The sequence below is a fragment of the Hyla sarda genome, chromosome 1, assembly GCF_029499605.1.
Source record: "Hyla sarda isolate aHylSar1 chromosome 1, aHylSar1.hap1, whole genome shotgun sequence".
In the NCBI taxonomy this organism is placed as follows: Eukaryota; Metazoa; Chordata; class Amphibia; order Anura; family Hylidae; genus Hyla; species Hyla sarda.
This window is the reverse complement of record NC_079189.1, coordinates 495,526,637-495,553,845: the sequence shown is the minus strand read 5'-3', so window position 1 is coordinate 495,553,845 and position 27,209 is coordinate 495,526,637. Positions and strand designations below refer to the sequence as shown.

At 45.0% G+C, this 27,209-nt stretch overlaps 1 protein-coding gene across 2 annotated transcripts; it reads right to left on the bottom strand.

Moving 5' to 3' along the window:
* Positions 1-27,209, bottom strand: FEM1C (fem-1 homolog C). Of its 2 annotated transcripts, none has more exons than XM_056537435.1 (3): positions 26,888-27,209; positions 21,594-22,290; positions 1-3,312 (listed from the first exon to the last, which is right to left on the bottom strand). In XM_056537435.1, exons 2-3 carry the CDS (start codon positions 22,135-22,137, stop codon positions 2,003-2,005), a joined length of 1,854 nt encoding a protein of 617 aa, XP_056393410.1. In that variant the 5' UTR covers positions 22,138-22,290; positions 26,888-27,209; the 3' UTR covers positions 1-2,002. The 2 variants fall into 2 exon arrangements, with proteins under 2 accessions (XP_056393410.1, XP_056393411.1); XM_056537436.1 differs by lacking the exon at positions 26,888-27,209 and adding an exon at positions 26,754-26,855.

Sequence of the window (27,209 nt, the reverse complement as noted above, 5' to 3'; positions counted from 1 at the left end):
TTCATTGAATGGTTTTATTGTAAGACATTTGCAGGGCCAATATAAATGTTATTCCGGAACAATAAAGTGCTGTTAACGTAATCACCTGAATCTTGTTTGTGCGCTCTACACTCCTTATGACCACATCAAGCCCTTCCTATCAAAAACTAAAATGGGGTGTAATGGGTGAACCTAACAAACCAACAATTGTATGGGCTGCAATGCGAATTATGAAAGTTGTAGCTTCTTCAGAAAGGCTCAGTGTCAATCACAAAGCCGTACCAAGGCGCGTATGTTACCTGGACTGATCACTTGAAAACAGAAAAGGACATTAAACACAAAATATATGAAAAGCCCTGGCAAACCAACCTGCTACCCTTTTTATAATCACACTGTATATGTATGTATTAGGAGGATGCAGCATGCCACACAGGCAACAATCTCTGCATTTGTTGCAAGTTTCTTTTAAAGGGACCCCACCAAAAAAAGTTACTGCATAATTGACAGTCATGTTTAACATTACATCATAATAGTAATGTTTTATACATGTTATGCCATTTCAACCCCAAAGTCTCACAGTTTAATATTTGTCCATGACATTTTGTCACTAGCTTGAAATTAATTAATTAATTTTATTTTTATTTTTTTTATACATTTCAAGTGAGACCACGATGGCTCGATAATAGAAGAAAATGGTCATTTAAAGAAATAAAGGATAACTAGCAACTCCTAGAGCGTATAGTCTAGAGAACTTTGTATGATAGTGTCCCTTTAAAGCAAAAAAAATAAATACTAGGTGAAAGCAATAAAAGGAATAAGAGGCATCCTGCACAAGCATGATAAGTGTTAAATTTAATTCTAAGGATTGAACTAGGCAGAATATTCTCAACCTATAAAGAGACCTCCAGTGCCATTAAAAGGAAAGGCAATATTTAACAAAAAAAAAAAAAAAAAAGAAGCTGTTTAGCCTGCAGAACTACAGCAGAACTCCAATAAAAATAGCCATGCTGCCTGGTGCAGAATAGAAAGTGAGATTTCAACCAATTACGAATTGTGTTTTAATTGGGCTGGCAAAATGCTGCATAGAAGTATGCTAACACACACAACAGTCATGTCTAAGCCAGTGCATAGAGGAGATAAAGCACTTATGGTAATCGCAAACATTAACATGTTCATAAAGCTTTTACAACTCAGCAAATGGTCCATAGAAAGATACCCATCCACACACTGGAAGTGAAAGGTCTGGAAATTACGAGAGCAGAAAATTGCCGTAGACATTTGAGAAACAAAATCCACAAAACCAGCATGAGCAGGGATGGAAAGAAAAAAAATTCAAAGAATTTGCCACTCTCCCCTACCCCAACAGGCAAAAAAAAAAATAACCGAATGGAAACAGAATATGGCAGGTTTTACAGGTAAGAGGTGCAGAGGTTTCAAATTTATGATGACATAGAAAACCAAATTTTATATAGAAATTTCATATTTTTCAAATATGGGTAACAAATCTTTTCAAATGCTGATTGAGCAAGATTAGACATTCGGATCAAGACATTACCAGCTGATGCATAACTTTATGTTTCCATTGAGGGAAAGTCAACACAGTTTGGATTTGCTGTGGATAACATCTGCAGCAGACCTACATCAAACCATGCAGATTTGCTGCTTCAATTTTCCTATGAAGTCAGGAGAAAAAAATGAATTTCATTGCAGATTTATTTTCTTTTTGACCCAACTGAACTCAATGAGCAAAAATTCACCAAAAATCCATATGCTTTGCACAACAGAACAGATCTGCTGCAGATTTATATATTCTGCAACATAGGTCATTTTTTTTCCATGTGGAAAATTTGTAAAATATCCACATGCCTGGTCCTCTAATCTGCTGTGGATTTTACCAGCATAATTCTGCAGGTAAAATCTGCAGCATTTCCGTCCTGTGTGAATTTACCCTAACAGTGCTTTTGTAAGAAACCAACAGTCCAAGCACACACCCTTCAGTTGCTCTAGAAGTCCCATAAAAGCATCATCTATGAAGCAACACAAAGCTTTCCAGCTTTTCAGGGATTTGTTGTTTGTACTGTAGGTTGTGTTTGACAATGACACGTGCAGCGAGACACTGCAAAGTGATGTGATTGATGGGCTGGATCAAGTTCTTGGCCATTTCCTTTTCATCCAGTAAATCACAGGCAGTTTGGTTGTGCGCATTCGTAGAGTCAAAGTGTGCCCCAGATTTTACAAGCAGATTCATGATATCTGGATGATTGTTGAGCGCCGCGATGTGTAGTGGACTGTTCTCATCAGAGTCTCTGACATTGACATCAGCACCGCACTCCAACAAAATGGCGGTAACCTGAAGAGAGGGAAATTTGCAAACAGGGTAGCGGCCAACACAAGTGGTGTTTTTGTCTACAGCCAGGTGCAGAGGACTGAAGTTGTTTTTTCCTTTGGGATGCAGCTTAAGGAACCTATAGATATTTTGTTTTTTTAAGTGCTCTTGCTCTGAGCTGCAGGGTACCTTTTCCAGCAAACAGATCAAGTGCAAAATTATAGAAAGGGCCTTGTTCAGCTGGATTTGGTCAGGCGGCGTTGTTGCATGTCTGACTGCTCTGTCTATTTCTAACACGCTTTTGCACAGTACACCCATAAGGTCATCAAAAGTAACTGTAGTGTCAAACAAGCCTTTAGCTCGGTCCTGGAGCATAAACGAAAACAGCTCAGCAAACGATAGCAAACTACTTGCTGTCATAGGACTTAAAGGATCCAGGTTGTTCTGCTGCATGTCCAAGGCATACTTCCATAAATTAATGCAACGCTTGAAGTTTCCAGAGTCTGCATAAACTGCACCCCGGTACCGAATATAATAGGATGTATCTGGATGTGATGGGCCCAAGATTCGCTCTCTTATTAAAAGTGCTTGCATCCTCATCTCATCGGGGTCAGCAATAAGGTTGTCTAATTCTTCAGCAGTATTAACCTCCTTGGCATAGTCGTAAGCCATTATTAAAGCCTGTGGTACAGGTTTGCTGATGACATTAGTCCTATCACTGTATCTCATATCCATAGCTCTCTTCCAATACTTTAAGGCACCGAGAAGGTCCCGCTTTTTGTCTACGAATGTAGCTCCGAGAAGTTCAAGTGCATTGATACGCTCAGTTTTACTGGTCTGTGGATGTTGAGTAAGGAAATCAACAATATTTGTGTGGCCTGTCACACTAGCGGAGAGCAGCGGAGTCATGCCATAACCATCTTTTTCCATTCGAGCTCCATATTTCAGAAGCATTTTCATTATTTCCAAGCTTCCCGATTCAGCACAGTCATGCAAGGCGGTATTTCCTGAAAAGAGAAGAACAACTTCAGTTAAATCTTTGAACGTGGATAACAAAAAAAAAAATCTACATGACAGACAAGTACACAGACTACAGAAAATACATCCATCTATTTATGCCATGAAATGCAACACTTCCGTATGAATGCATACAGAAAAATGGAAACCGGCAAAGCAGCAACTTTTAAAAGCAATGTCTATTGGCCAGGTAAGGAATGTCATTGTGGCCTAGTGCCATCTTTTGCCCTGTCTCGCATTCACTTCAAATAGGGTAACCAGGAACTTTACAGCCATTTGACGGGGTACTCTGGCCCTAAGACATCTTATCCCCTATCCAAAGGATAGGGGGATAAGATGTCTGACTGCAGGGATCCTGCCACTGGGGACCCCCGCAATCATGTGTCACGCCCCCTCCCATAGACTTGCATAGCTGGGGCGGGACGCGAGTCGTCACTCTGGGTGGAAGGGGGGGGGGGGTTGTCGGCAGTCGTGACATCACGATACTCTGGCCCTGTGATCGTCACACGACAGATTCTGAGCTAGCAGTGCGGCATGCAGCTCCCCAAGGAGGTGCTGAATGCACAATTGCGGGGGTCCCCAGCGGTCAGACATCTTATGATAGGGGATATGATGTCTTAGTGTCAGAATACCCCTTTAAATATATAAAAGTTTTACTTCGTGTCATGTGTGTTTTTTTGTTTGGTTTTTGGGCATGGTAGCTTTAAAAATTTCTTTACAATAGGAAAACAGTGAAATTGCCCATGAGTTGCAATAATTTTACCATGAATAGCTGAAGACCCCTGCAGCTCACAACATTTCAGTGCCTTCTAAGGCAGAAGTCTTCCATCTTTATGTCCTGTGGCCCATGCAGACAAACATTCCTATAGTCTAGGGAAAGTGAATGGCAGTGTCAACATCTTAGACCAACGAAGTTCGGATCATGTAAACTTAAGGCTCTATGGATGGAGCTTGTGAGTGACAGCTTTTTACTGCACAAGCAATGAATGAAAGCTATAATGCGATTGGTTGCTATGGGTAACTGCTCCAGTGTTCTGCTGACCAAGGTTTGTTAAATCTTCCCCGATGTGTCTACCAAGTGGCTCCAGTAATGTCTTGATGTTTGACGCACAGTTACAGCCTTGAAAGTAGAGCAGTTGACAGTTTTCCAAGCGTTCAACAGAAACTGAAAACTAACTAAAAGCTGCCTGATGAATCTAGCCCATATGTTTTCCTCCACTTGTTAACATTGACAAAATTAGAACCTTCCTCATCTCTTACATTTCTACATCACTAACCTTGAGCCTCAATGTTTCACACTAATGCTGTAAATAGAACAAAGTATGAGAATCCTAATTAACAGAGAAAAAAAAAAATGATGTCTTGATATATTATTACGGCTTTATAAAGTGATGGCACATCGCTAGAATACACAATCTATGAGCACAGGGGTCCAACACATTTCCCGCACAGAGGCCCTTCCACATCTTATGAAGACTGGTCCCGCATGATTGACATACAGGGCTCCATGCTAAGAGCGGGTCAGGGCATGGAGTAGGTGTGCATGGAGGAGCAAAGGATGTGAAAGTACCTTTTCTTACATCTCCTTAGGACCCAAAAAAATTAAAAAAAGGATTTCTATCTGGCTGCAGCAATTTCCCACCTTAGGCTTAGCAGAAGTGTTAGGTACTGTGCCCCTGCCCCAGTCTTCTTTGTGGTGTCAGTGCCCAATACATCACACTGCCTACTCAGCCAATCACCGGCCAAGACGGGTCATCGCTGCGGATGGCGATTGGCAGAGAGCACTGTCAACCATGTCAACACCAAGAAGAAGACTGCAGCTAAGGCCGGAAGAAACGAGGGAGCGCCGGGAGGCAAGTCCAGTTATTTTTTTCCTTAATACCTGCAAAAAAAAAAAAGGCATCCCGGAGTACCCCTTTACTCTTCAGTAAGTAGTTTATATTACTATAAACATGTTTTTCAAGTACATTTTTACTTATTGACCAAATATTCAATTCTCTTCTTCCCTGTGCTATATGACTATAGGTCATACAATTGTAAAAGGGGTTTTCCAAGATAACATTACTTATCCTAAGTAAAGAATACATTTAGTCCATTATTAGGGCTTCTGATCATCATGACTAGGGTCAATACTGACACTCCGATGTCAGCACACATTTATAACTTGCTACATCAATCACAGCCAGCACTTTTGCAGATTCTGTGCTACAGTAATTCTTTGCTCCCCAAACACAGTGAACTGGGAACAGTACTCTGACCTAGTCATACTACTATTGCATCAGGTTCCTGTTAACCATTTGTCCTGGTTTCAACAACCTAAAAGGGGTACTCCAGTGGAAACTTTTTTTCTCTTTTCAAATCAACTGATGCCAGAAAGTTAAACAGATTTCTAAATTATTTCTATTTAAAAATGTAATCCTTCCAGTACTTATCAGCTACTGTATATTACAGAGGAAGTTCTTTTCTTTTTGAATTTTTTCAGTGCTCTCTGCTGACACCTCTGTCCATGTCAAGAACTCTTCAGAGTACAAACACATTATGCGCTGCCCTGCGCACAATCCTGCACGGAATGCTCATTCTTTGTGCGGAGTCTGCACAGAATGAATAGCTGTCAGTGGTTCTCAACCTTTTTTCGCAACTGTACCCCCCCCCCCCCCCCCGCAAAGGGTGAAAGTATGTCTGCAAGTACCTCTCGTGCAGAACTTACGCACGAGGGGTACCCGCAGACAAAATAAGAAATAAAATTACTTATTCTCATAATGGTATGTGCTTACCTTTATGCTAATGCAATATTTAATCCCCTTGTGCCATTATTCCCCCTCCCTCTGATCCCCTTTTGCCATTATTCCCCCCCTCCATCTTAATCCCCTTGTTCCATTATCAGATATGGCAAAAGGGGATCAGAGGGAGGGGGGAATAATGGCACAAGGGGATTAAGATGGAAGGGGGGGACAAATTGGTAATAAAATGTGATCTGATCATCTAAGTCACAACAATAAACAATTAGTCTGCTTAAACTAATAACAAACAAAGAATTAAATGTTACCATGTTCTTATTGAACACCATGTAAACCTTCACAGTGCAGGTGGAAAAAGTATGTGAACGCCTAGACATCTCCAAGAGCTAATTGGAGTGAGGCATCATCCAACTGGAGTCCAATCAAAGATGCGATTGGAGGTGTTTGTTACAGCTGCCCTGCCCAAAAAAAAATAAAAAATAAAAAAAACAAACACCAGTTCTGGGTTTGCTTTTCACAAGAAGCATTACCTGACTGAGTGGTGCCTCGCAAAAAAGAGCCCTCATAAGACCTACGATTAAGAAAGTTGACTTGCATAAAGCTGGAAAGAGTTATAAAAAGTATCTACAAAAGCTTTGCTGTTCATCAGTCCACAGTAAGACAAATTGTCTATAAATGGAGAAAGTTCAGTACTGCTGCTACTCTCCCTAGGAGTGGCCGTCCTGTAAAGATGACTGCAAGAGCACAGCGCAGACTGCTCAATGAGGTGAAGAAGAATCCCAGAGTGTCTGCTAAAGACTTACAAAAGTCTCTGGCTTATGCCAACATCCCTGCTAGCGAATCTACAATACTAAAACACTAAACAAGAATGGATTTCATGTAAGGATACCACAGAGGAAGCCCCTGCTGTCCAAAAAAAAAAAATCATTGCTGCACGTTTACAGTTTGCACAAGAGCACCTGGATGTTCCACAGCAGTACTGGCAAAATATTCTGTGGACAGATGAAACCAAAGTTGAGTTGTTTGGAACCCGTAACACTACGTGTGGAGAAAGAGGCACAGCACACCAACATCAAAACCTCATCCAAACTTTGAAGTATGGTGGTTTGGGGCTGCTTTGCTGTGTCAGGGCCTGGATGGATTGCCATCATCGAAGCAAAAATGATTTCCCAAGTCTATCAAGACATTTTGCAGGAGAATTTAAGGCCATCTGTCCACCAGCTGAAGCTCAACAGAAGATGGGTGTTGCAACAGGACAACGATCCAAAAAGCATAGAAGTAAATCAACAACAGAATGGCTTAAAGGGGTTCTCCACTGCTTTAACCTTCTTGGGGCAGTTAGGTAGTACTGTGGCTATATGTTATTACCCCTTTGTTTCCTGCTGGTAACGCTACTGTAGTTGGGTTATTTTTTACCCTATTTTCAAACCCGGAAGCTGGTTACTTCATTAGTTTGCTGGCTTTTTTCGGCCACTGTTTTTTTTCAGCCGCCGCCATGTTTCCATCGCTAGGTCACCCTGCAGGGTGATGTGTTGGAGGCCGGCCTGCTCCGTACGTGCCCACCTCCCGCGCTGATGAATATTCCACCGTCATAATCGCAGACCTCCTTCCTTTCAGCTTCTTACAAGCTGATTGCTGATTGGCCTGCTCGCGGCGAATCGGCTCAGTTGTTGGGTGCATGCGCAGTTTGTCCTCGGACGGGAGGGTCATCTACCAGAGAGCGCCTAGCAAACCTTCGGGAGCTATCCAGCACACAGGGACTCCGCTCTGGCAAGGTTAGTGTTAACAATACCGCAGCGCGTCACAATGGCACATGCGCACATACGCCCAACAACGGAGCCGATTCGCCGCGAGCAGCCCAATCAGCAATCAGCTTGTAAGAAGCTGAAAGGAAGGAGGTCCGCGATTATGACGGTGGAATATTCATCAGCGCGGGAGGCGGGCACGTACGGAGCGTGGGGCAGGCCGGCCTCCAACACAACACCCTGCAGGGTGACGTAGCGATGGAAAGATGGTGGCGGCTGAAGAAGAATAAAAAACAGAGGTCGAAAAAAGCCAGCCAACTAATGAAGTAACCAGCTTCCGGGTTTGAAAATAAGGTAAAAAATAACCCAACTACAGTAGTGTTACCAGCAGGAAATAAAGGGGTAATAACATATAGCCACAGTACTACCTAACTGCCCAAAGGTTAAAGCAGTGGAGAACCCCTTTAAACAGAACACTCCATCCATAATCAACTTACCTGTTTCACAGACTATGAGTAGACTTCATCTAACTGCTTAAGGTGGACCAATATAAGTATGTCCTTGTCTGACTGACCTTCTGTAAAGTTGTGCCTAATCCAGATCCGTAAATGTTACCCAGATCCTTAAACCCATGATTGAGTGTGTGTCAGGTAACAAGTGAGGAAAGAGACATCTAGATAATGATAATCCCGTACAGATGTATCTAACCACTGTAGAGCTGAAGCTAGAAGAGTATGCACCGGATTATTAGGATGCAACATTGTATGAGGAGAATCAGTGGGTGAACATTGGTGTCCTGTACAAATAGCGGGGTGGAAGAAGCATCTTAGTGGGTGATAATGTCATAAGGAAAAGGAATACTTTGTGTAAAAATATAGAAAGGATAGGCCTAGCCAGTGGGATGAGTAAATGTAAACTACCGTAAGGTATGGGATACTTGGTGATATAAAGTGCAATTAGAAGGGTATTGGACTGGAAAATGCACATTAGTTAAGACTCTTCTGCCCATATGCATGAAACCAAAGTTGAGTTGTTTGGAAGAAACCCACAACACTAGGTGTAGAGAAAGAGGCACAGCACACCAACCTCAAAACCTCATCCCAACTGTGAAGTATGGTGGTGGGGGCATCATGGTTTGGGGCTGGGGCAACAACAGAATGGCTTAAGTAGAACAAAATACGCCTTCTGAGTCCTGACCTCAACCCAATTGAGATGCTGTGGCATGACCTCAAGAAAGCGATTCACACCAGACATAACAAGAATATTGCTGAACTGAAACTATTCTGTAAAGAGGACTGGTCTACAATTACTCCTGACCGTTGTGCACGTCGGATCTGCAACTACAGGAAACGTTTGCTTAAAGTTAATTAATCCACATGAAAGAGTCAGAGAGATTCCGGCACTGCTGTTTTATCCTGGAGTAGTCCATTAACAATTTTCAATGTATGCTGATGGTAACTAAATGGCAAATTGTGGATCACTGTGGGTGGTGCTACACGCTAGTAGAACATATGAAATCAATGCACAAAAAGAAGAAAAGGATTGCGGAGCAGCTCACCAGATCCTGAGTCCATCGTATGGTGTTGTCACATCGCAGTCAGGCGGCAGCGAGATGAGGAGGCTGAGATGGTACGGGGGGAATCAGACGCCAGGGCCAAAGCCGTATCGTCAGGTGCTTCATCAGGCCCCTATGACCAATCAGTCCCCATGCCATCTCAGCCTCCTCGTCTCACTGCCGCCTGACCGCGATGTGACAACCCGATACCACGGACTCATGATCTGGTGAGCTGCTCAGCAATCCTTTTCTTCTCTTTTTGTGCATTGGTTTGGTTAAAGTTATTGCTGCCAATTGCCAAAGGAGGTTCAACCAGTTATTAAATCCAAGGATTCACATACTTTTTTCACCTGCACTGTGAAAACACCATGTAATCATTCAATAACAACATGGTAACATTTAATTCTGTGTGTGTTATTAGTTTAAGCAGACTGTGATTGTCTATTGTTGTGACTGTATACTGCCTGAACCAAGAGTCATCTGCTGGTCTTTGGAATCTTCATCCTGCTCAACTAGCTTTGATTGATAAGATCTGTCCCTGTACTCTAACAGGGCAAGATCAGTCAACACTGATGGGGCAAGGAGAAGCCACCAGGGACCACCCCAATGACTTGTGGTTCACGTAGCATGAAACTGATGACAAGTTTACTTTAACACAAAAAACAAAGCCACAGGGACTTGCAGATTAATGTTAATCTATAATGCATCCACGTGGGTTATATGCTCATTTCACCAAGAATTTAATTCTAGGCTTTTTATTCTGCAGATTTCTGTAGGAAATTAGAATGCATATGTAAAAAAAATAAATAAAAAAAATGTATCATGCTCTGATCTCCACATATTTCACCTGCTTCATGTACTGTAAGCTACCGTGGAGAAAAAAAAAACACAAAAAAAAATACACTGCCACCTGAAACTTCTTAAGAGTCCAAATGAGACGGAGTAACGCACGGCCTACAGTAATGTGTCCATCCATAACAAACAGATCATTTTGTGCTGCCGAGAATACACTTACACACAGTAGCAGCTTTCCATGTTCTTTGTACAGACACACCCCGAGTAGGAATGTGCCTGTACTCAAGCCAGAACCCAATGTACAGTACCCTGGCTAATGACAATCTTGCCAAGTATTTTATAATCCATAACCCCTGTTGCCTGCACTAGTGTACCTAAAAATTGAACTTCCAGGGAATTAAATAAATAAAAAAATAATACAAATTAAAAAAAGACACATTCAATTTAACCCCGCAGTGACCAGCCTTTTACTGGCCTTACAAGAGTATCTAGGTTGTTAAAATAAATTAACCGATCAATAGTTACTCACCTTTCCAATCCGGCACTGATCCCCTTTTTAGTCTCTGGCCAGTACCCCTTTCTTCCTTTGAAATCAGACAAGTGACCGCTGCAGCCAATCAGTGGCCACAGAGGTAATGTGCTGTTCCTGGCATTGTGGCTCCCATCACTGAGTGGTGTTGCCAGGAGTATAACATTAGGTCACTGATTGGCTCCAAAAGGTCAAATGTTGTCAACTCCAAAAAGGAAGAGCAGGGTGATGATCGGAGGCTGAACAGGGGATCAGCACAGGATTGAAGAGGATAGTAACCGTTTTGTGATTCTCTCATCTGAGGGCTTTGAATTTATTATTATTATTTTTTTTTAACACAACCGTGATAACCCTCTTTAGGGTATGTTTACATGGTGGTTTTTATGTATAATGTCTGTCCGGAAAATTTCCGTAGACAGCGGGCAATGGCAGAACATGCCAGCACTAGGATCACTTAGAAATATGCATTCTTTATAGATGGCAAAGCATTACCGAGCTGCTTCCGCAAGAGGACTTGATATGTCTTATTTAGGCCTTAAAGGAGTAGTCCAGTCCTGAAAAACGTATCCCCTAGCCTAAGGATAGAGGATAAGTTTCAGATTAAAAGGGGTCTGACCGCTGGGGCCCTCCACGATCTCCCCGGGCAGCCCGCGGGAAGGGGGCGTGTTGACCACCGCACGAAGCGGCAGCTGACACGCCCCCTCGATACAACTCTATGGCAGAGCCAGAGCGCTGCCTTCGGCAATCTCAGGCTCTGCCATAGCGCAGTATTGAAGGGGTGGGTCGGCCTCCGCTTCATGCGGTGGTCAACACGCCCCCTTCCCGCGGGCTGTCGGGGCAGTCAGCCTGCTCCTTACATGACAGTGCGCTCAGCATATCACCGGCCAAGGACATCGCTGCGGCCAGTGATAGGCTGATGGCTCTGTGACGTTCCCATCCCCAGGAAGCAGAATGAGGCTCACATCGCTGGACCATGAGGCCGGTAACGGGGAATCATAGAAAGGTTTATTTTTGCAGCCCCGCCACAGGATAGTACAGTACAGCTATTATTGGGGGGGGGGAAGCCGCGCTCACAGGTCACATGATTAGTCCCTAGATGTGGGGGACAGTGCAGCGCTGGGCTGATAAACCGGGGGGGGGGGGGGGTTGAAATCGGGAGCAGATGAGAGAAGCAGCGCCAACGGGTCGCATGATGATGGGAGGGGGTAAATACAGTGGAACCGCCATAATTTACAAACCAGGTATTAAAAAATAAATTAAAGTGTATTTACACAGACAATGATAAAAGATCCTGGCTTTCCATAACTGCTTTGGGTGCAGATATCTATACTGGTTCAACAGCATAACTATTTAAACCCTTAACAACCACGGACGTAAATGTACGTCCTGGTTTGGCGGTAGTTCCCGCACCAGGACATACATTTACGTCCTGTGTATGACAGCGAGCATCAGAACGGTGCTCGCGTCATAAACGGCAGGTTCCGGCAATGGCTGACATCTGAACAGTATTAGCAATCAAATGATTGCTATAGATAGTCCCCTGTTGGGACATGAAAAATGTAAAAAAAAAATAAAATTTAAAGTCCCCTCCCCCCAAAAAAATTCAAATTGTCAGTTTTTCCCATTTTACCCCCCAAAAAGCTTCATTTATTTTTTAATAAACATGTTTGGTATTGCCGCGTGCATAAATGTCCGAACTATCAAAATATAATGTTAATGATCCCCTACGGTGAATGGTGTAAAACGTAAAAAATAAAAAAAAAATAAAAGTCCACAAATGCTGCTTTTTTGTCACATTTTATTAAAAAAAATATTCTAAAAAAGTTTTATATATGCAAATGTGGCATCGATAAAGAGTTCAGATGATGGCGCAAAAAAAAAAAAAAAAAAGAGCCCTCATACCGCCCTATATTACGGAAAAATGAAAAAAGTTATAGGTGGTCAAAATAGGGCGATTTTAGATTACTGATTTTGTACAAAAAGATTTTTTTTAGATTTTTTTTAAGCGGTACAAAAATATTAAAGTATTTAGCCATGGGTATCACTTTAATCGTATTGACCCACAGAATAAATAACACGTCATTTTTACCGTAAAGTGTAGTGTGAAAACAAAACCCTCCAAAATGTGCAAAATTTTTGTTTTCATTTAAATTTCCTGCCCAAAAAAATAATTTTTGGGTTCGCTGTACATTTTATGGTAAAATGAGAGGTTTCATTACAAAGTACAATTCGTCAAGCAAAAACAAGCCCTTATATAGGTCTCAAGATGGAAATATAAAAGTTATGGCTTTTAGAAGGCAAAGAGGAAAAAACGAAAACGCAAAAATAAAAATTGGCCTGGTCCTTAAGGTTAACATGGGCTTTGTCCTTAAGGGGTTAAATGAGAGGAATAAAGATAAAAAAATGTGAGGACTATGGCAAAATGTGGTATGAACTTGCACTTCTTTACATGTGGAAGCCTGTACAAGTCCACTGTACAGCTTGGAAATAGGCTGACAGCAACACATTACAGGTGCAGCCATCTCCAAGCTGGACAGAAATAAGTAACTTAGGATCCATAGATGCCTGTTCAGTAGATATTTTAAGGTGGCTGTTACCATGCAAGAAAGACATCCATGTCAGGTAACAAAATGCAAAAAAAGAAAAAGCTGATCCCTGCTAAAGTCTAACCTCTGACTCTGTGCCATGGAAAACACTAGACTATCCAAGTGTGCACTGCACTACAGAAGGAGCAGGTGAACACATGCAGCTCTCCACATAGTTAACAGAGAAAGACCCTTAATAAAATATCATCATAGCTTCTACCAGGAGACATTCCATTGCAGCTCTGATAGTCACCTCACTAGTAAAGCTACCCTGCCTGCGAAAGACATCTTAGGAGTATCTGAAAGATTAAACCGTGTTTTACCACATCACTGCCCTGGAGTATTAGGCTATGCTCACACAGTGGCTTTTGGCTGTTTTTTGTAACCACAGAAATATCACCGTCAGCACCTACGGAGATCAGCAGCATAGAACATGGGGGTTACTTTAACCCCTTGCTGGGCTGAACGCACTGTACAGGCCCGGCTGGGAAAGCTAACTAGCGCTACTGAGCAGTGCTAGTTAACTGCTTTGGGGGTATACAGCCAACAGCACCTCAGAGGGTGAGCGGTATACTACTCGAGTTATTGATGAAACATCTGCAAGACTCATTTGATCCTCTGGATTAGTACCGCTGCACGTACAGTTAATATTAGAGCATTTATTGTGAACACAGATTTTGCCTGTTAAAGGGGTTCTCCGGTGCTTACACATCTTTTCCCCTATCCAAAGGATAGGGTATAAGATGCCTGATTGCGGGAGTCCCGCAGCGCGGGACACCCGGGATCATGCACGCGGCACCCAGTTTGTAATCAGTCCCCGAAGCCTGTTCGCTCCGGGTCTGATTACAGGCGACCACCGGGCAGGCGGCGTGTGAAGTCACGCCTCCGCCCCTGTGTGACGTCACGCGCCGCCCCTCAATGCAAGCCTACGGGAGGGGGCGTGATAGCTGAGTGGGCAAAGACCATTGTTTTTCTCCCCATAATACGTATGTCTCCCCATACTAAATAATACCATTCTGTTACCACCCAGGCATTTTTGACACGCCAGCCCTGTTTAACCATTTTAATTTATTAATTAACAAAATTATTTTCTTTCATCGAATTTAAAGCAGTCCTCCGCAAATATAAAAAAAACTTCTATAACACAACTCTATTTTAAAAAATACACGGCAGAAATTGATATGTTGTGTATTTTACAGCTGACACTAAAGGTCAGTTTCCATATAAAGTCAACACCTTGTGAATAAGATTTGTTAAAACAAAATAAATAAAAAACCCTCTTGCTACTATACTGTATACTGCTGCTGATTCCTTGAACAGTTCCACACAAATTCTGCAGAATTTCTGTTCTGTGCATAGCTATCCCAAGGTGAAAAAGCGAAAGGGTGGTGGAGGCTTTGTCGTAGGGCAGCTTGAGAATAAGGGCTCGTTCACATCGGTACCACAGAGCAACATGTTGGGAGATACGTTTAAAAGTATCCTGTGGTATACCTATAGAGTTCCATTATGCCAAATTAGTCAAAAAGTATGTCACTTTTTTGTGGTATAGAAATATTCTGCACACCACACACGTCTACTACTTAGATGCCTGACAGATCCCTCACAGTGTCCCAACCTCCAGTGTTGTCCCAGTGGTCCAGAATCCAGCAAACGGTAGCACTGTTACAGATGTGGGCCAAAATGTTCCAACTCAGGACTCCATCACCGTCTCCCTCCACCTCCCACACTTAAAGCGGTACTCCTCCCCTAGACATCTTATGCTCTATCCAAAGGATAGGTGATAAGATGTCCGATTGCAGGGATCCCGCCACTGGGATCCCCACGATCTCTGTGCAGCACCCGGGTGCGGTGGGGAATGATGTCATGGCCACACCCCCTCGTGACGTCACACACTCTCCCATAGACTTGAATTAAGGGGGCGTGGCACAAGGGCGATTGCCATGACATCATGACCCCTGTTGCACACTCCAAGCGTTTTGAACAAAATGTTCAGAATGCTGGGGCAGCGGAGTACACGTTTAAAAAGGTATGTTACATCAGTGAGGAGGAGATAAGAGGGCGACAAGGGAAGGGAAGACAACTAGCTTCTGCCCACAGATGCATTATTCCATCACAATGGATCCCCTTTCTCTGCAGTTTTACAATAATAATATGGAAATGGCTTTTGACAATGGAGGCAAGATAAATTAGAGCTGGGCAGTATGAGAAAAAAAGGAGAATCACAGTATTTTTGTAAGTGATGGCGGTTCCACGGTATTTAACGGTAATCCCCCCCATGTGTCCTGGGCGCCGCTTCTCTCAACACCCTCCCCAAAGAATCGGTAATCCCCCCATCTGTCCCCACAACATGTCACCACAAGCGCTCCTCTGCTCATCCTCCTATGAGTTGTGGGCCACCGACACTAGAAATCTGTACTGTACCACAAACCACATTTCCCGGGCTCTGGTACAGTCTTCACTGTCCTGTGCTGCGGTCCTCTTGCCGTTTCCTTGGGACGGGAAAGTCACAGAGCCACCAGCCTATCGGCCAGGGTGGGACATCGCTGTGGCCGGTGATAGGCTGAGCACATTGTCATGTATGAAGCCGGCCTGCTCCTTACAGTGGGCTCAGCCTATGAGCGGCCGAGGCGGGACATTGCTGTGGCTGGTGATAGGCTGACTGCTCTGTGACGTTCCCATCCCCAGGACCGCAGCAGAGGGACCGTGAGGCCGGTAACGGGGAACGTCGGAAGGGGAGTTAAAGTTGACTGTTTATTTTTGCAGCCCGGGCAACGTTATTTGTAGTACAGTACAGATTTCTAGCTCCAGCGGCCCGCAACTCATAGGAGGATGAGCAGAGGAGCACTTGCGGGTGACCTGATGTGGGGACAGCGCAGCTGATAATTCATTGGGGGCGTAAGAAAAGCAGAACAGCGCTCGCGGTTCACATATAATTAGTTCCCCGACGAGGGGACAGCGTGCTTTGGCGGATAATTCATTCATTCATTCGAGTGGGGGGGGGGGGGGGGGGGGGGGGGGAGTATTGGCAAAATTTATATCGTGCAGGGAAAAAAAATTTGGTATGAACTGGTATACCACCCAGTACTAGGATAAATCATCCCTGCCCCCATTCTCTATCCCCATTTCCACCCACCTCATGAATATTTATGATACCCCTTTGCTTACCTCATGAATATTGATGGAACCCCTTTGCCCATGTGAGCGTGAATTGGGCAGGCATATAGGAGCAAAGGGGATTGCTGCAAAGATGCTGGGTATTCCAGCCCCCCCATTGCACAAAGCACACCATTTCCAGATTAGCAATGCCAGCTAATACACCCTGTATCTCCAGAACCAGACTGTGGATCCAGGTGCGATCTTTATCATCCAGTTCATCCGCACTTTAACCACTGTGTATTGGTATTAATGTGGGTAATCCCGCTGTCAGTTTTCCTTTCAAGTCAGCAGCTAGCTTCATATCAACAGCAAAAGGTAAAAAGCTACTGCAGCTTCACATTACGACCTGCATGAGTGTGACCTTAGCAAATTCCAAATCTAGTCACAAACTAATTATTCTAAGTCGTTCATCCTCTGGCAGGACATGAGAACACCCTTCTGAAATGTTTCTAAGATTTTTCAGGAGGAGTCAGGCAAGTGGCCCACAGCCAACCATGCAGGACTTCACACTGGGCATATTTCTCAATACTATCACAGGAACAAGCCCTGGCACTAGGAAAAACTCAGGAATTTGAGTGATTTCTGCTTTATTTTCTTCTTAGGCCTATACAGCTGAAGGCAGTTATGAAAATTACAAATTCTAAGAAACAGTAGTGAATAGTGGGGCACGAGAGCCAATGTAACATGATCTACATCCGAGTGTGACTTTTTATATATGTTATGACCTCCCAATTATGAAAAGGTTCTCTCCACAGACAACCACTTTAAATTATCTTATCACAAACTGTGTGGGATGTGCTAGAAACTTTAATATATAAAAAAAATAAAAATAAAAAAATAAAATAAAAAAAAAGCCATAGCAGATAGGCTTAGAGGAGTACTGTAGGGGGGTGGGAAGAAAAAAAATAATAATAACAAACACCTTATCTCCTAGCCAAAGGATACAGCCTATCTAAAAGGATCACGGGGTCAAACCACTGGGACCCCCATAATCTCCTGTACGGGGGCCTGACATTCCACAGGAAGGGGGCGTTCCGACCCCTGCACGAAGTGGCCGCCAGTAGGCCCGCTTCCTGCAGACTGCCGGGGGGGGGGGGGGTTGGTTCCAGTGGTCGGTCAGCTTTTTTTTCCCCACTAAGTACTCCTTTTAACGCATTATTTCACCTATCTATGAAAAGGGATTGAACATGAACCCTGTGTGTTTAAAGGGGTATTCCGCCCCTAGACATCTTATCCCCTATCCAAAGGGGATAAGATGTCAGATCGCCGGGGTCCCGCTGCTGGGGACCCTGGGGATCGCTGCTGCAGCACCCCGCTATCATTACTGCGCAGAGCGAGATCGCTCTGCACGTAATGATGGGCAATACAGGGGCCGGAGCATCGTTACATCACGGCTCTGCCCCTCGTGATGTCACGGCCCTCCCCCACCAATACAAGTCTATGGGAAGGGGGCGTGGCGGTCACCACGCCCCCTGCCATAGACTTGCATTAAGGGGACGGGCCGTGATGTCATGAGGGGCGGAGCCATGACGTCACGCTGCTCCGGCCCTTGTATCGCCCGTCATTACGCACAGAGCGAACTCGCTCTGTGCAGTAATGATGGCGGGGTTCTGCAGCGGGGATCCCGGCGATCTAACATCTTAACCCCTTTGGATAGGGGATAAGATGCCAGGGGCACAGTACCCCTTTAAAGTTCACTTCCACTTTAGACACTTTTTTCCCCTCCTTTCATGAAAAAAAGGGGACATAATTGACAAAATACCCAGCCACTTTTCTTCTTCCTAAAATATATAGGTGAATAGTGTCAGTTCCATATACGCTATGATACTGATATATGTACGACTTAATGCCCTTTGTGTCCCAGTGGCTATAATTTTTTCTCTGTTCCTTATAAAGCAACAGAAATGAATACATTAAATCCCAAAACAAGTCCCAATACAGTGGGGGAAGATTAATCAAAACCTGTCCAGAGGAAAAGCTGCTGAGTTGCCCATAGCAACCAGATCGCTTCTGTAATTTTTGAAAAGGCCTGAAAAAGTTAAAGAAGCGATCTGATTGGGCAACTCAGCAACTTTTCCTCTGGACAGGTTTTGATACTGTTTCCTTAACGACCATGGACATAAATGTACATCCTGGTTTGGTGGGACATTTACGTCCTGTGTATGAACGCGAGCATCGGAGCGGTGCTCACGTCATACACAGCAGGTTCCGGCTGCTAGCAGCAGCCGGGGTCCCGCCCGTAATGGGCGACATCGGCGATCGCGTGGATGTCAGTCATTAACCCCTCAGATGCCGTGATCAATACAGATAACGGCATCTGCGGCATTGCAGTGCCGCGGTGATCTGATCATCCAGCATGGCGGCCGGAGGTCCCCCTCACCTGGCTCCGGCTGTCTCCCGGGGTCTTCTGCTCTGGTCTGCGATCAAGCAGAAGATCACCAATAATACTGAGCAGTGCTGTGTCCTATACATAGCACTGCACAGTATTAGCAATCAAAGGATTGCTATAGATAGTCCCCTATGTTTGGCTTGGTCCTTAAGGTGAAAATGGGCTTGGTCCTTAAGGGGTTAAGGCTATTTTCACACAGACAGGCATGCTGCAGAATTTCTACGGAAAATCCTCAGAGCAATCCCACAAAACAGTATCCGCATCAGCACCATAAAATTGAAATGGTATGGATCCCCTCAGCTCAAACAGCAGGCTGATCAAAAAGCCGGGAGCCTGCACAGAGCCCTGACCACACTTTCTGTATGTTGTGTCTGCACAGAGACACAGGCAATAGCTGCAGGGACAAGACGCCTAGAGCATTTTTTGCACCCAAAAATATAATATATGTTTATAACATATCTAACCAATTTAGATTACAAATATATGTTATTAGCTACATTATATAAGATGTTTTTACAAGTGACAGTGTCCATTTAAACCTCATTCACAGTGCTGCTACTGCAACATGGGGTGTATTTTCCACACACAAATCTGCTGCTGAAAATCTACAGTGTATTTTCGTAGAGTATAGATTTTTCTGTTGTGGCTTTGTAAAATCATACAAAGGAATAAAATAACAGCAGGGCTATTATGTATCTAAAGCCATGTCAAAGAGCGTACAGAATGAAAACGTGCAGCAAATTCATGACGTGGACATTAACAGATTTTTCCAACGGAAACATCTGTTGTGTGCACGGGACCAAAATCTAATGCTACTGTATTAAACATTTTTCATTTACCTGAAGCATCAAGAGAAACAACGTAATAATCTGAGCCCAGTTTTCATATTTCAAACACTCCAGTCCCTTTTACCCAAAACATTGCCACTTCCACCTAAACTATACACTGACCTATTGAGGGAGAGTTATCAAAACCTGTGCAGAGGAAAAGTAGACCAGTTGTCCATAGCAACCAATCAGGATTGCTTGTTAAAAATTATGAATAAATAACGTAAAGGTCTCTAAAAAATAAAAGAAGCGATCTGATTGGTTGTGGGGCAACTGGTCAAATTTTCATCTGCACAGGTTTTGATAAATGTCCCCAATTGTGCCTGCTGTACAATACACCATGGAATGTACGTGTGTAGGACCCTGACATTTAGAAGGTACAATTAAACCCTTGCAGCAAAACGTCATTTATACATGGCACTGCAGCAGGAGCTGAGCTCGCATCATACCCACACAGTCCCGCTTCAATTAGCAGCCAGGACCCGTGGCTAATGCCAGACATCGCCGTTCAGGCAGAAGTACAGCATTAACTCTAATCAAAATCAATGTTGATCGCCGTGTCTAAAGTGAAAGTGAAAGCTTACCGGCAGCTCAGTCGGGCTGATCAGGACCATCGCGGTGAAAACACGATGTCCCGAGCAGCTAGGACGCATCAGGAGGGTGCCTTACCTGCCTCCTCCATGTCCAGGATTGAGCAATCGACCGCCGATAACACTGATTCATGCATTGAATAAATGTACTGCATGTTATAGTCCCCTATGGGGGCTATAACACTGCAAAAAAAATAAAATAAAAGTCTGAATTACCCCTTTTCCCCTTAAAAAAATAAAAACAAACAAACATGTGGTATCGCCGAAGATGACAATTTTAAAACGTACTAATTCGTGCATGTAGTTATGATTTTTTCCAGAGGCGTGACAAAATCAAAACTATATAAGTAGGGTATAATTTTAATCATATGGACCTACAGAACCAACATAAGGTGCAATTTTTATCAACAAATTTACTGTATAGAAACGGAAGTCCCCAAAACAAAATGGCATTTTCTCTTCAATTGTGACGCACAATGAATTTTTTTTTTGTTTCGCCATAGATTTTGGGGTAAAATGACTGATGTCAATACAATGTAGAATTGGTGGCGCAAAAAATAAGCCATCATATGGATATTTAGGTGCAAAATTAAAAGGGTTATGATTTTTAAAAGGTTGGGAGGAAAAAAACGCTTGTTCCTTAAGAGGGTTAAAAGGGTAGAACAGAAACATATATAGATGTACCTAAATGAACTACACTGTGAATCCCTAAACATAAGTGTTTTTTTCTATTGTTGGATTGACCAGTTATCAACCAAATGACTTAGCGTTCAAGGTTGTGTCCTTTACAATTACACTTCCACAAATGTAAAATTTGAAATAGACACACATTTTACACAACATTTTAAACACAAAAGCCAAAAACACTGCTTAATACACCTTAGGCATCAGAAAAGAAGAAAGCTCAGATGCCACACAAGTTAAAGCATATGATCTGAGAAATACATGCAAATTGTAACATTGTAAGAGAGCAAACAAACTGCGTGTTGTTGAAGGTAGAGATGAGCGAACTTACAGTAAATTCGATTTGTCACGAACTTCTCGGCTCGGCAGTTGATGGCTTTTCCTGCATAAATTAGTTCAGCTTTCAGGTGCTCCCGTGGGCAGGAAAAAGGTGGATACAGTCCTAGGAGAGTCTTTCCTAGGACTGTATCCACCTTTTCCAGCCCATGGGAGCACCTGAAAGCTGAACTAATTTATGCAGGAAAAGTCATCAACTGCCGAGCCGAGAAGTTCGTGACAAATCGAATTTACTGCAAGTTCGCTCATCTCTAGTTGAAGGTAAATCACAAATCATTCACTAACCCTACAAATGTTACATATAATAGGATGACATATACAGCAGTGTCATGTAACATTTACCTTTTACACTCTTCCTATTAACATCGGCTCCTTTTTCAAGTAGGAATTGAGCTATCTCTTTATGACCTTTGTAGCAGGAGATCATCAGACAAGTGTGACCATGCCGGTTGGCTACTTCCAAGTCAGCTTTGTGCTCTACCAAATACTTCACAATCTCCAGATGCCCATCGAAACAAGCTGCCCTTAAAGGAGTAGAATTAGTAAGAGTTGTGTTGTTCACGGACGCACCATGTTCCAGAAGCGACTGAACCACTTTCAGGTGCCCAGCTGCAGATGCTGCCCAGAGAGGTGGTGCACCTTCTATGGTCTCACCATCAAAATTGACAGAACCCCCAATTTCCACAGAGGCACTGCACTGATCCAGCAGGTAATCCACCATATCCAGGTGGCCATATCGAGCCGCCATTAAAAGTGGTGTCGCCCCATTGGTTTTTTCTGACATTAATATAACTACTTCATCTTTGGCCTTGTTTTCCAGCAGCTTGGAAAGAAGGCGCAGCTTGCCATCACGAGCAGCATTAAAAACTGCTGTCTTGAGATCCATGGTTGCTTTACTGTAAAAGACTTGTTTGTGATGAGAGACCAAATCTGTTTCAATGACGGCCAGAATTTTCCAGAAAAGGCACACAAGAAAAATGAACAAGATCCTGTCCGTTGTTTAGGAGAAGCATAAATAAGGGCTCACAGAGGCATAAAGCTGAAAGGAGAGAAAAAAATACACTAGTTAAATGCTACTAAAATTAGAGTAGATACCACACACTATGCAATACAACCACCTAGTACTAATAATAGATATTTTACAACAATATAAAACAGACATTGTATGAGGAAGATTTAGGCGGCTATTAATCCAAAAGGTAAAAAAGGAAATATTGCACGTGCTTAAATTCACTTTGATTTTCTGACAATGATTGTACCAATAGTCTGTTAATCTTTCAGTAAATAATATTTATTTAAATTTTTTTTTAGCGTTGTCACTGATCTCCCCTAATCTCAGACTGTACCCCTTTGATGTTAAAAACACTTTCCTCCTAAGTGCAATGGATAATCGCTCCACTATTCCTCTGCACAAGGCCTGATAACTTTACCCCAAAGGATAGGGGTTTAAGATGTCCGATCACCGGGGTCCCACCGCTGGGGACCCCTGTGATCTCTGGGCCAGCAGAGTAGACATCACGCCTCCTCCCATAGACATGAATGGAGGGGGTGTGGCGGCTGTAGTCACTAGTTATTCAGCACTGAACGGCGTTTGCTCCATGCACGGATCACTAGGGTGCTGTGCCGGAGAACACAGGGGACCCCAACGGCGGGACCCCTGCGATTAGACATCTTACTCCTATCCTTTTTATAGGGGATAAGATTTTTTTGGGCAGAGTAACGCTTTAAGCCTTCCAGTACAGCCTAGTTGCCCTGAAAGGGGTTTTCCCAATTTGTAAAGTTAATCCCTACTCACATTTGATCACAAGGGGGATGACTAATGGGAATCTCAGTCTCCTATCAAAATAAAGCAGTGGAACATGAACGTATGTAACTACTCCATTTATTCTCTATGGCAGCTGCTAGAGACAGCCTAGTACAACGTTCAGCCATCTCCGCAGCTCCCAAAGAGAATGGAGCAGTGACACACATGCTCGTCCTGCCACTCCATTCTCACATAACACTCAGGTCCAGTTCTTGAGATCCTGGGGTCAATCCCTGTGATCAGATAACTTTGTAAGTTGGGACAACACTTTTATGGTCTATTCACATGTACAGTATTCTGTGCAGATTTGAACGGCAGCATTTTCTGCTGCAGATTTAAATGTAAACTGAACACAGCTAGAAATCCTGCGCATCAAATCTGTACAGAATACTGTACGTGTGAATAGACCTTAAGGTGACAAACCATAAGTCTTGGTTCTGTCCACAAGTATCTCTGAATCTCAAGTGCTAGCCATGACCACTAGCACTGAATGTATGAGCACTTTAATCTAGAATGTTCTCTCCTCTGGTTTGTTAAAGGGCCTCTGTTAAACTCTTGTATGTAAACGTGCCAGGGATATTCCAATCAATATCAGGTATGTAGAGGTCACCCATAGTTACAATATCTCCTTTTACTGCCATCTGAGCAATTGCCTTTGCCAACAATATCAGCCTTATGTAAATCAACGTGAGGTCACTTACAACAAGCATGTCAAACTCAAAGGCGAACATGGGCCAAAAAATAAAATAAAATAATAGATTTAAGTTTATGTGGGCCGCATCCAAAAAACGACATAGTAATGCCGGCCCTTGAATTCTGGGAGAGTGACGTGAGCGAACGTCAATACGAGGCCCCCCACATTAAGTGCAGTATAGTTCCCCCACAGACATACAGCCTCCAGCCATATACAGTGTATGGCTGGAGGCTGTATGCCTGTGTACTGCCCCACATCAGTGCTCTGACCATCACTCCTCCAGTCCAGCCATAGCAGTAGGTCCTGGGACCGGAGGAGCGGTGGTCTGAACACCGAAGCTGACGTGCCGCTCCCTTACCATGCTGGCCAGCGGGCATCATTCACCTCCATGTTCCGCTCCTCTGCTGCTATGTGCGCATGCATGGGATGTCAGTGACTTCCCAGCGTGTGCCATCTCCCGGCAGCCCCTGCGTTTTTAAACTTAACGCGGGCCGCTGAAAGTTGACAGGGGCAAAAACATCTTTCGGGACACAGGGATGTCCTTAACAGTGATGGGGGGGATCCGCCACTGCTGGGCAAGCACCGGCTCTGCTTGGGCCGCAAAGATATTCATTGTGCGCCACATGTGGCCCACTCGCCACATGTTTGACACCCATGACTTACAAAGTAAATATGAAATGCACAACCATGCTACAAACATACTTACACATGTCCCAATGACTAATCTAAATAATTTGCTTTTCTGAGGCTTTAGTCTGTCTCCCCAAATGCAGAATAGCCTATGCTTCATACACAGTAGCAGAATATGCATATGCCCTACATGTTTGATAGCTGCTTGTGCCAGACTTGGAACCAGCCTCCATCTCCAGAATGTGTGTGGTGGAGGGGCCCCTCTTGTCTTGTGAGGCAGACATTGGCTTCAGATTAAACAGGATAAAAAAATAAATAAAGATAAAACATCAAATGGAGGAGATCTTACAAACCTGACCAGAGAAAAAGTTACCTACAGCAACCAATCAGATCACTTTCATTTTCGAAAAGGCCTCTGAAAAATGACAGAAGCGATCTGATTGGTTGCTATGGGCATTTCTCTGGACAGGTTTTGATAAATCTCCCCAAATGTCTTCCAAAATGCCATTTCACTTGTATGGAAGCAGCACACGGTCATTTCCACAGAGGAAAGTTCTCTTACTATATTTAGCTATTCTGCAAAGCTTTTCCCCCCAGCGAGAAACAATTATTAAGACCCTGTAACCAACAACTTTACTGCGGCTATGGGGCCCTGGTCTTATAAGAGCTTAAACCAGCCCTTTAAGGATATCCTCAATATAGCACAAAGGATTCAACTACAGACAGAAGGATTCGCTCTATGGGGAATACAAGAGGCAGTTTCCCTGATAACAGCTGGCTTAACATAACTAAGCACAGGGGCCGCAGAGGTCCCGCACCCCGCACAGGGGCCGCAGAGGTCCCGCACCCCACACAGGGGCCGCAGAGGTCCCGCACCCCACACAGGGGCCGCAGAGGTCCCGCACCCCACACAGGGGCCGCAGAGGTCCCGCACCCCACACAGGGGCCGCAGAGGTCCCGCACCCCACACAGGGGCCGCAGAGGTCCCGCACCCCACACAGGGGCCGCAGAGGTCCCGCACCCCACACAGGGGCCGCAGAGGTCCCGCACCCCACACAGGGGCCGCAGAGGTCCCGCACCCCACACAGGGGCCGCAGAGGTCCCGCACCCCACACAGGGGCCGCAGAGGTCCCGCACCCCACACAGGGGCCGCAGAGGTCCCGCACCCCACACAGGGGCCGCAGAGGTCCCGCACCCCACACAGGGGCCGCAGAGGTCCCGCACCCCACACAGGGGCCGCAGAGGTCCCGCACCCCACACAGGGGCCGCAGAGGTCCCGCACCCCACACAGGGGCCGCAGAGGTCCCGCACCCCACACAGGGGCCGCAGAGGTCCCGCACCCCACACAGGGGCCGCAGAGGTCCCGCACCCCACACAGGGGCCGCAGAGGTCCCGCACCCCACACAGGGGCCGCAGAGGTCCCGCACCCCACACAGGGGCCGCAGAGGTCCCGCACCCCACACAGGGGCCGCAGAGGTCCCGCACCCCACACAGGGGCCGCAGAGGTCCCGCACCCCACACAGGGGCCGCAGAGGTCCCGCACCCCACACAGGGGCCGCAGAGGTCCCGCACCCCACACAGGGGCCGCAGAGGTCCCGCACCCCACACAGGGGCCGCAGAGGTCCCGCACCCCACACAGGGGCCGCAGAGGTCCCGCACCCCGCACAGGGGCCGCAGAGGTCCCGCACCCCGCACAGGGGCCGCAGAGGTCCCGCACCCCGCACAGGGGCCGCAGAGGTCCCGCACCCCGCACAGGGGCCGCAGAGGTCCCGCACCCCACACAGGGGCCGCAGAGGTCCCGCACCCCACACAGGGGCCGCAGAGGTCCCGCACTCCCTATATTCAGATATATATATATTCTATATCCATAGCCAGAGCCATATACAGCACTTTATTAAGGATTATATAAAAGGACAATCTGCATCCAGGACTTTATTCAGAACTATATAAAAGGCTATCAATAGCCAGGACTATATACAGCACTTTATCCAGAATTACATAAAGGGGCTTTCTATATCCAGGACTATATAAAAAGGACCATCGATGACTATACAGAGGGCAATCTATATAATCCTAGATAGAGTGCTGTATATAGTGCTACATGTGAATAGCTATTTATATCCAGGACTATATGAAACACTATATCTAAAACTATAGATAGTACTTTATCCAGGATTATATGAAGGGCTATCTATAGCCAGGATCAGGAAGACGGTCACTACAGAGCAGGCGGACATTGCCCTGACACAGGGAGCCATGGGAAGAGCTAGAGACACGACTACACGGCAGGACGTGCAAATAAGACAGCCCACAAGAGGTAGAAGAGTGGCACACAACACGGAAGGTCACGTACACAAGTGTCGCATTAGGTTACCTGCCCAACCACACACAGCGACAACACACATAAACGCCGTAAAGAGAGTCCCTATATAGACGGGCGCCCCTGAGCAGTAAAGCCTTCCCTACACGTATCCTTCACCACAAGGACTGAGGACAGTGAGTCTTTACCACGGCCATGGTTACAGCGGTCTGTCCCTGGTCTCCTTCCGGGACGTTATGCACTCCGTTGAAACCGCCGCAGCCGACCGAGCTGCCGGTGTGACGGGGCAGGCGGGGCTCTCCTCCGTCTGATAGGGACTCCACCTAACCTGCTAGAGCCCGTTAGTCATCAACAAGACGAAGCCCAGCCAATCACGAGTGATGGGCGGGGCGTAAAGCTGACAAACGTGTTCTCGTCCTCTTCGCATCATGACGTTGTGGCGTCTCAGGCTTGGTTGAGCGAACAACGGCGTCGAGCGGCTAGGCGGAGGGAGAGGACAATGGTATGGGA

Bases quoted from the DNA above. Each gene is read 5' to 3' on its own strand.
- FEM1C (XM_056537435.1), bottom strand. From the start codon at position 22,137: ATGGATCTCAAGACAGCAGTTTTTAATGCTGCTCGTGATGGCAAGCTG. The intron at 3,313-21,593 runs GTAAATGTTACA...TTCTCTTTTCAG, and splicing joins TAATAGGAAGAGTGTAAAAG to GAAATACCGCCTTGCATGAC.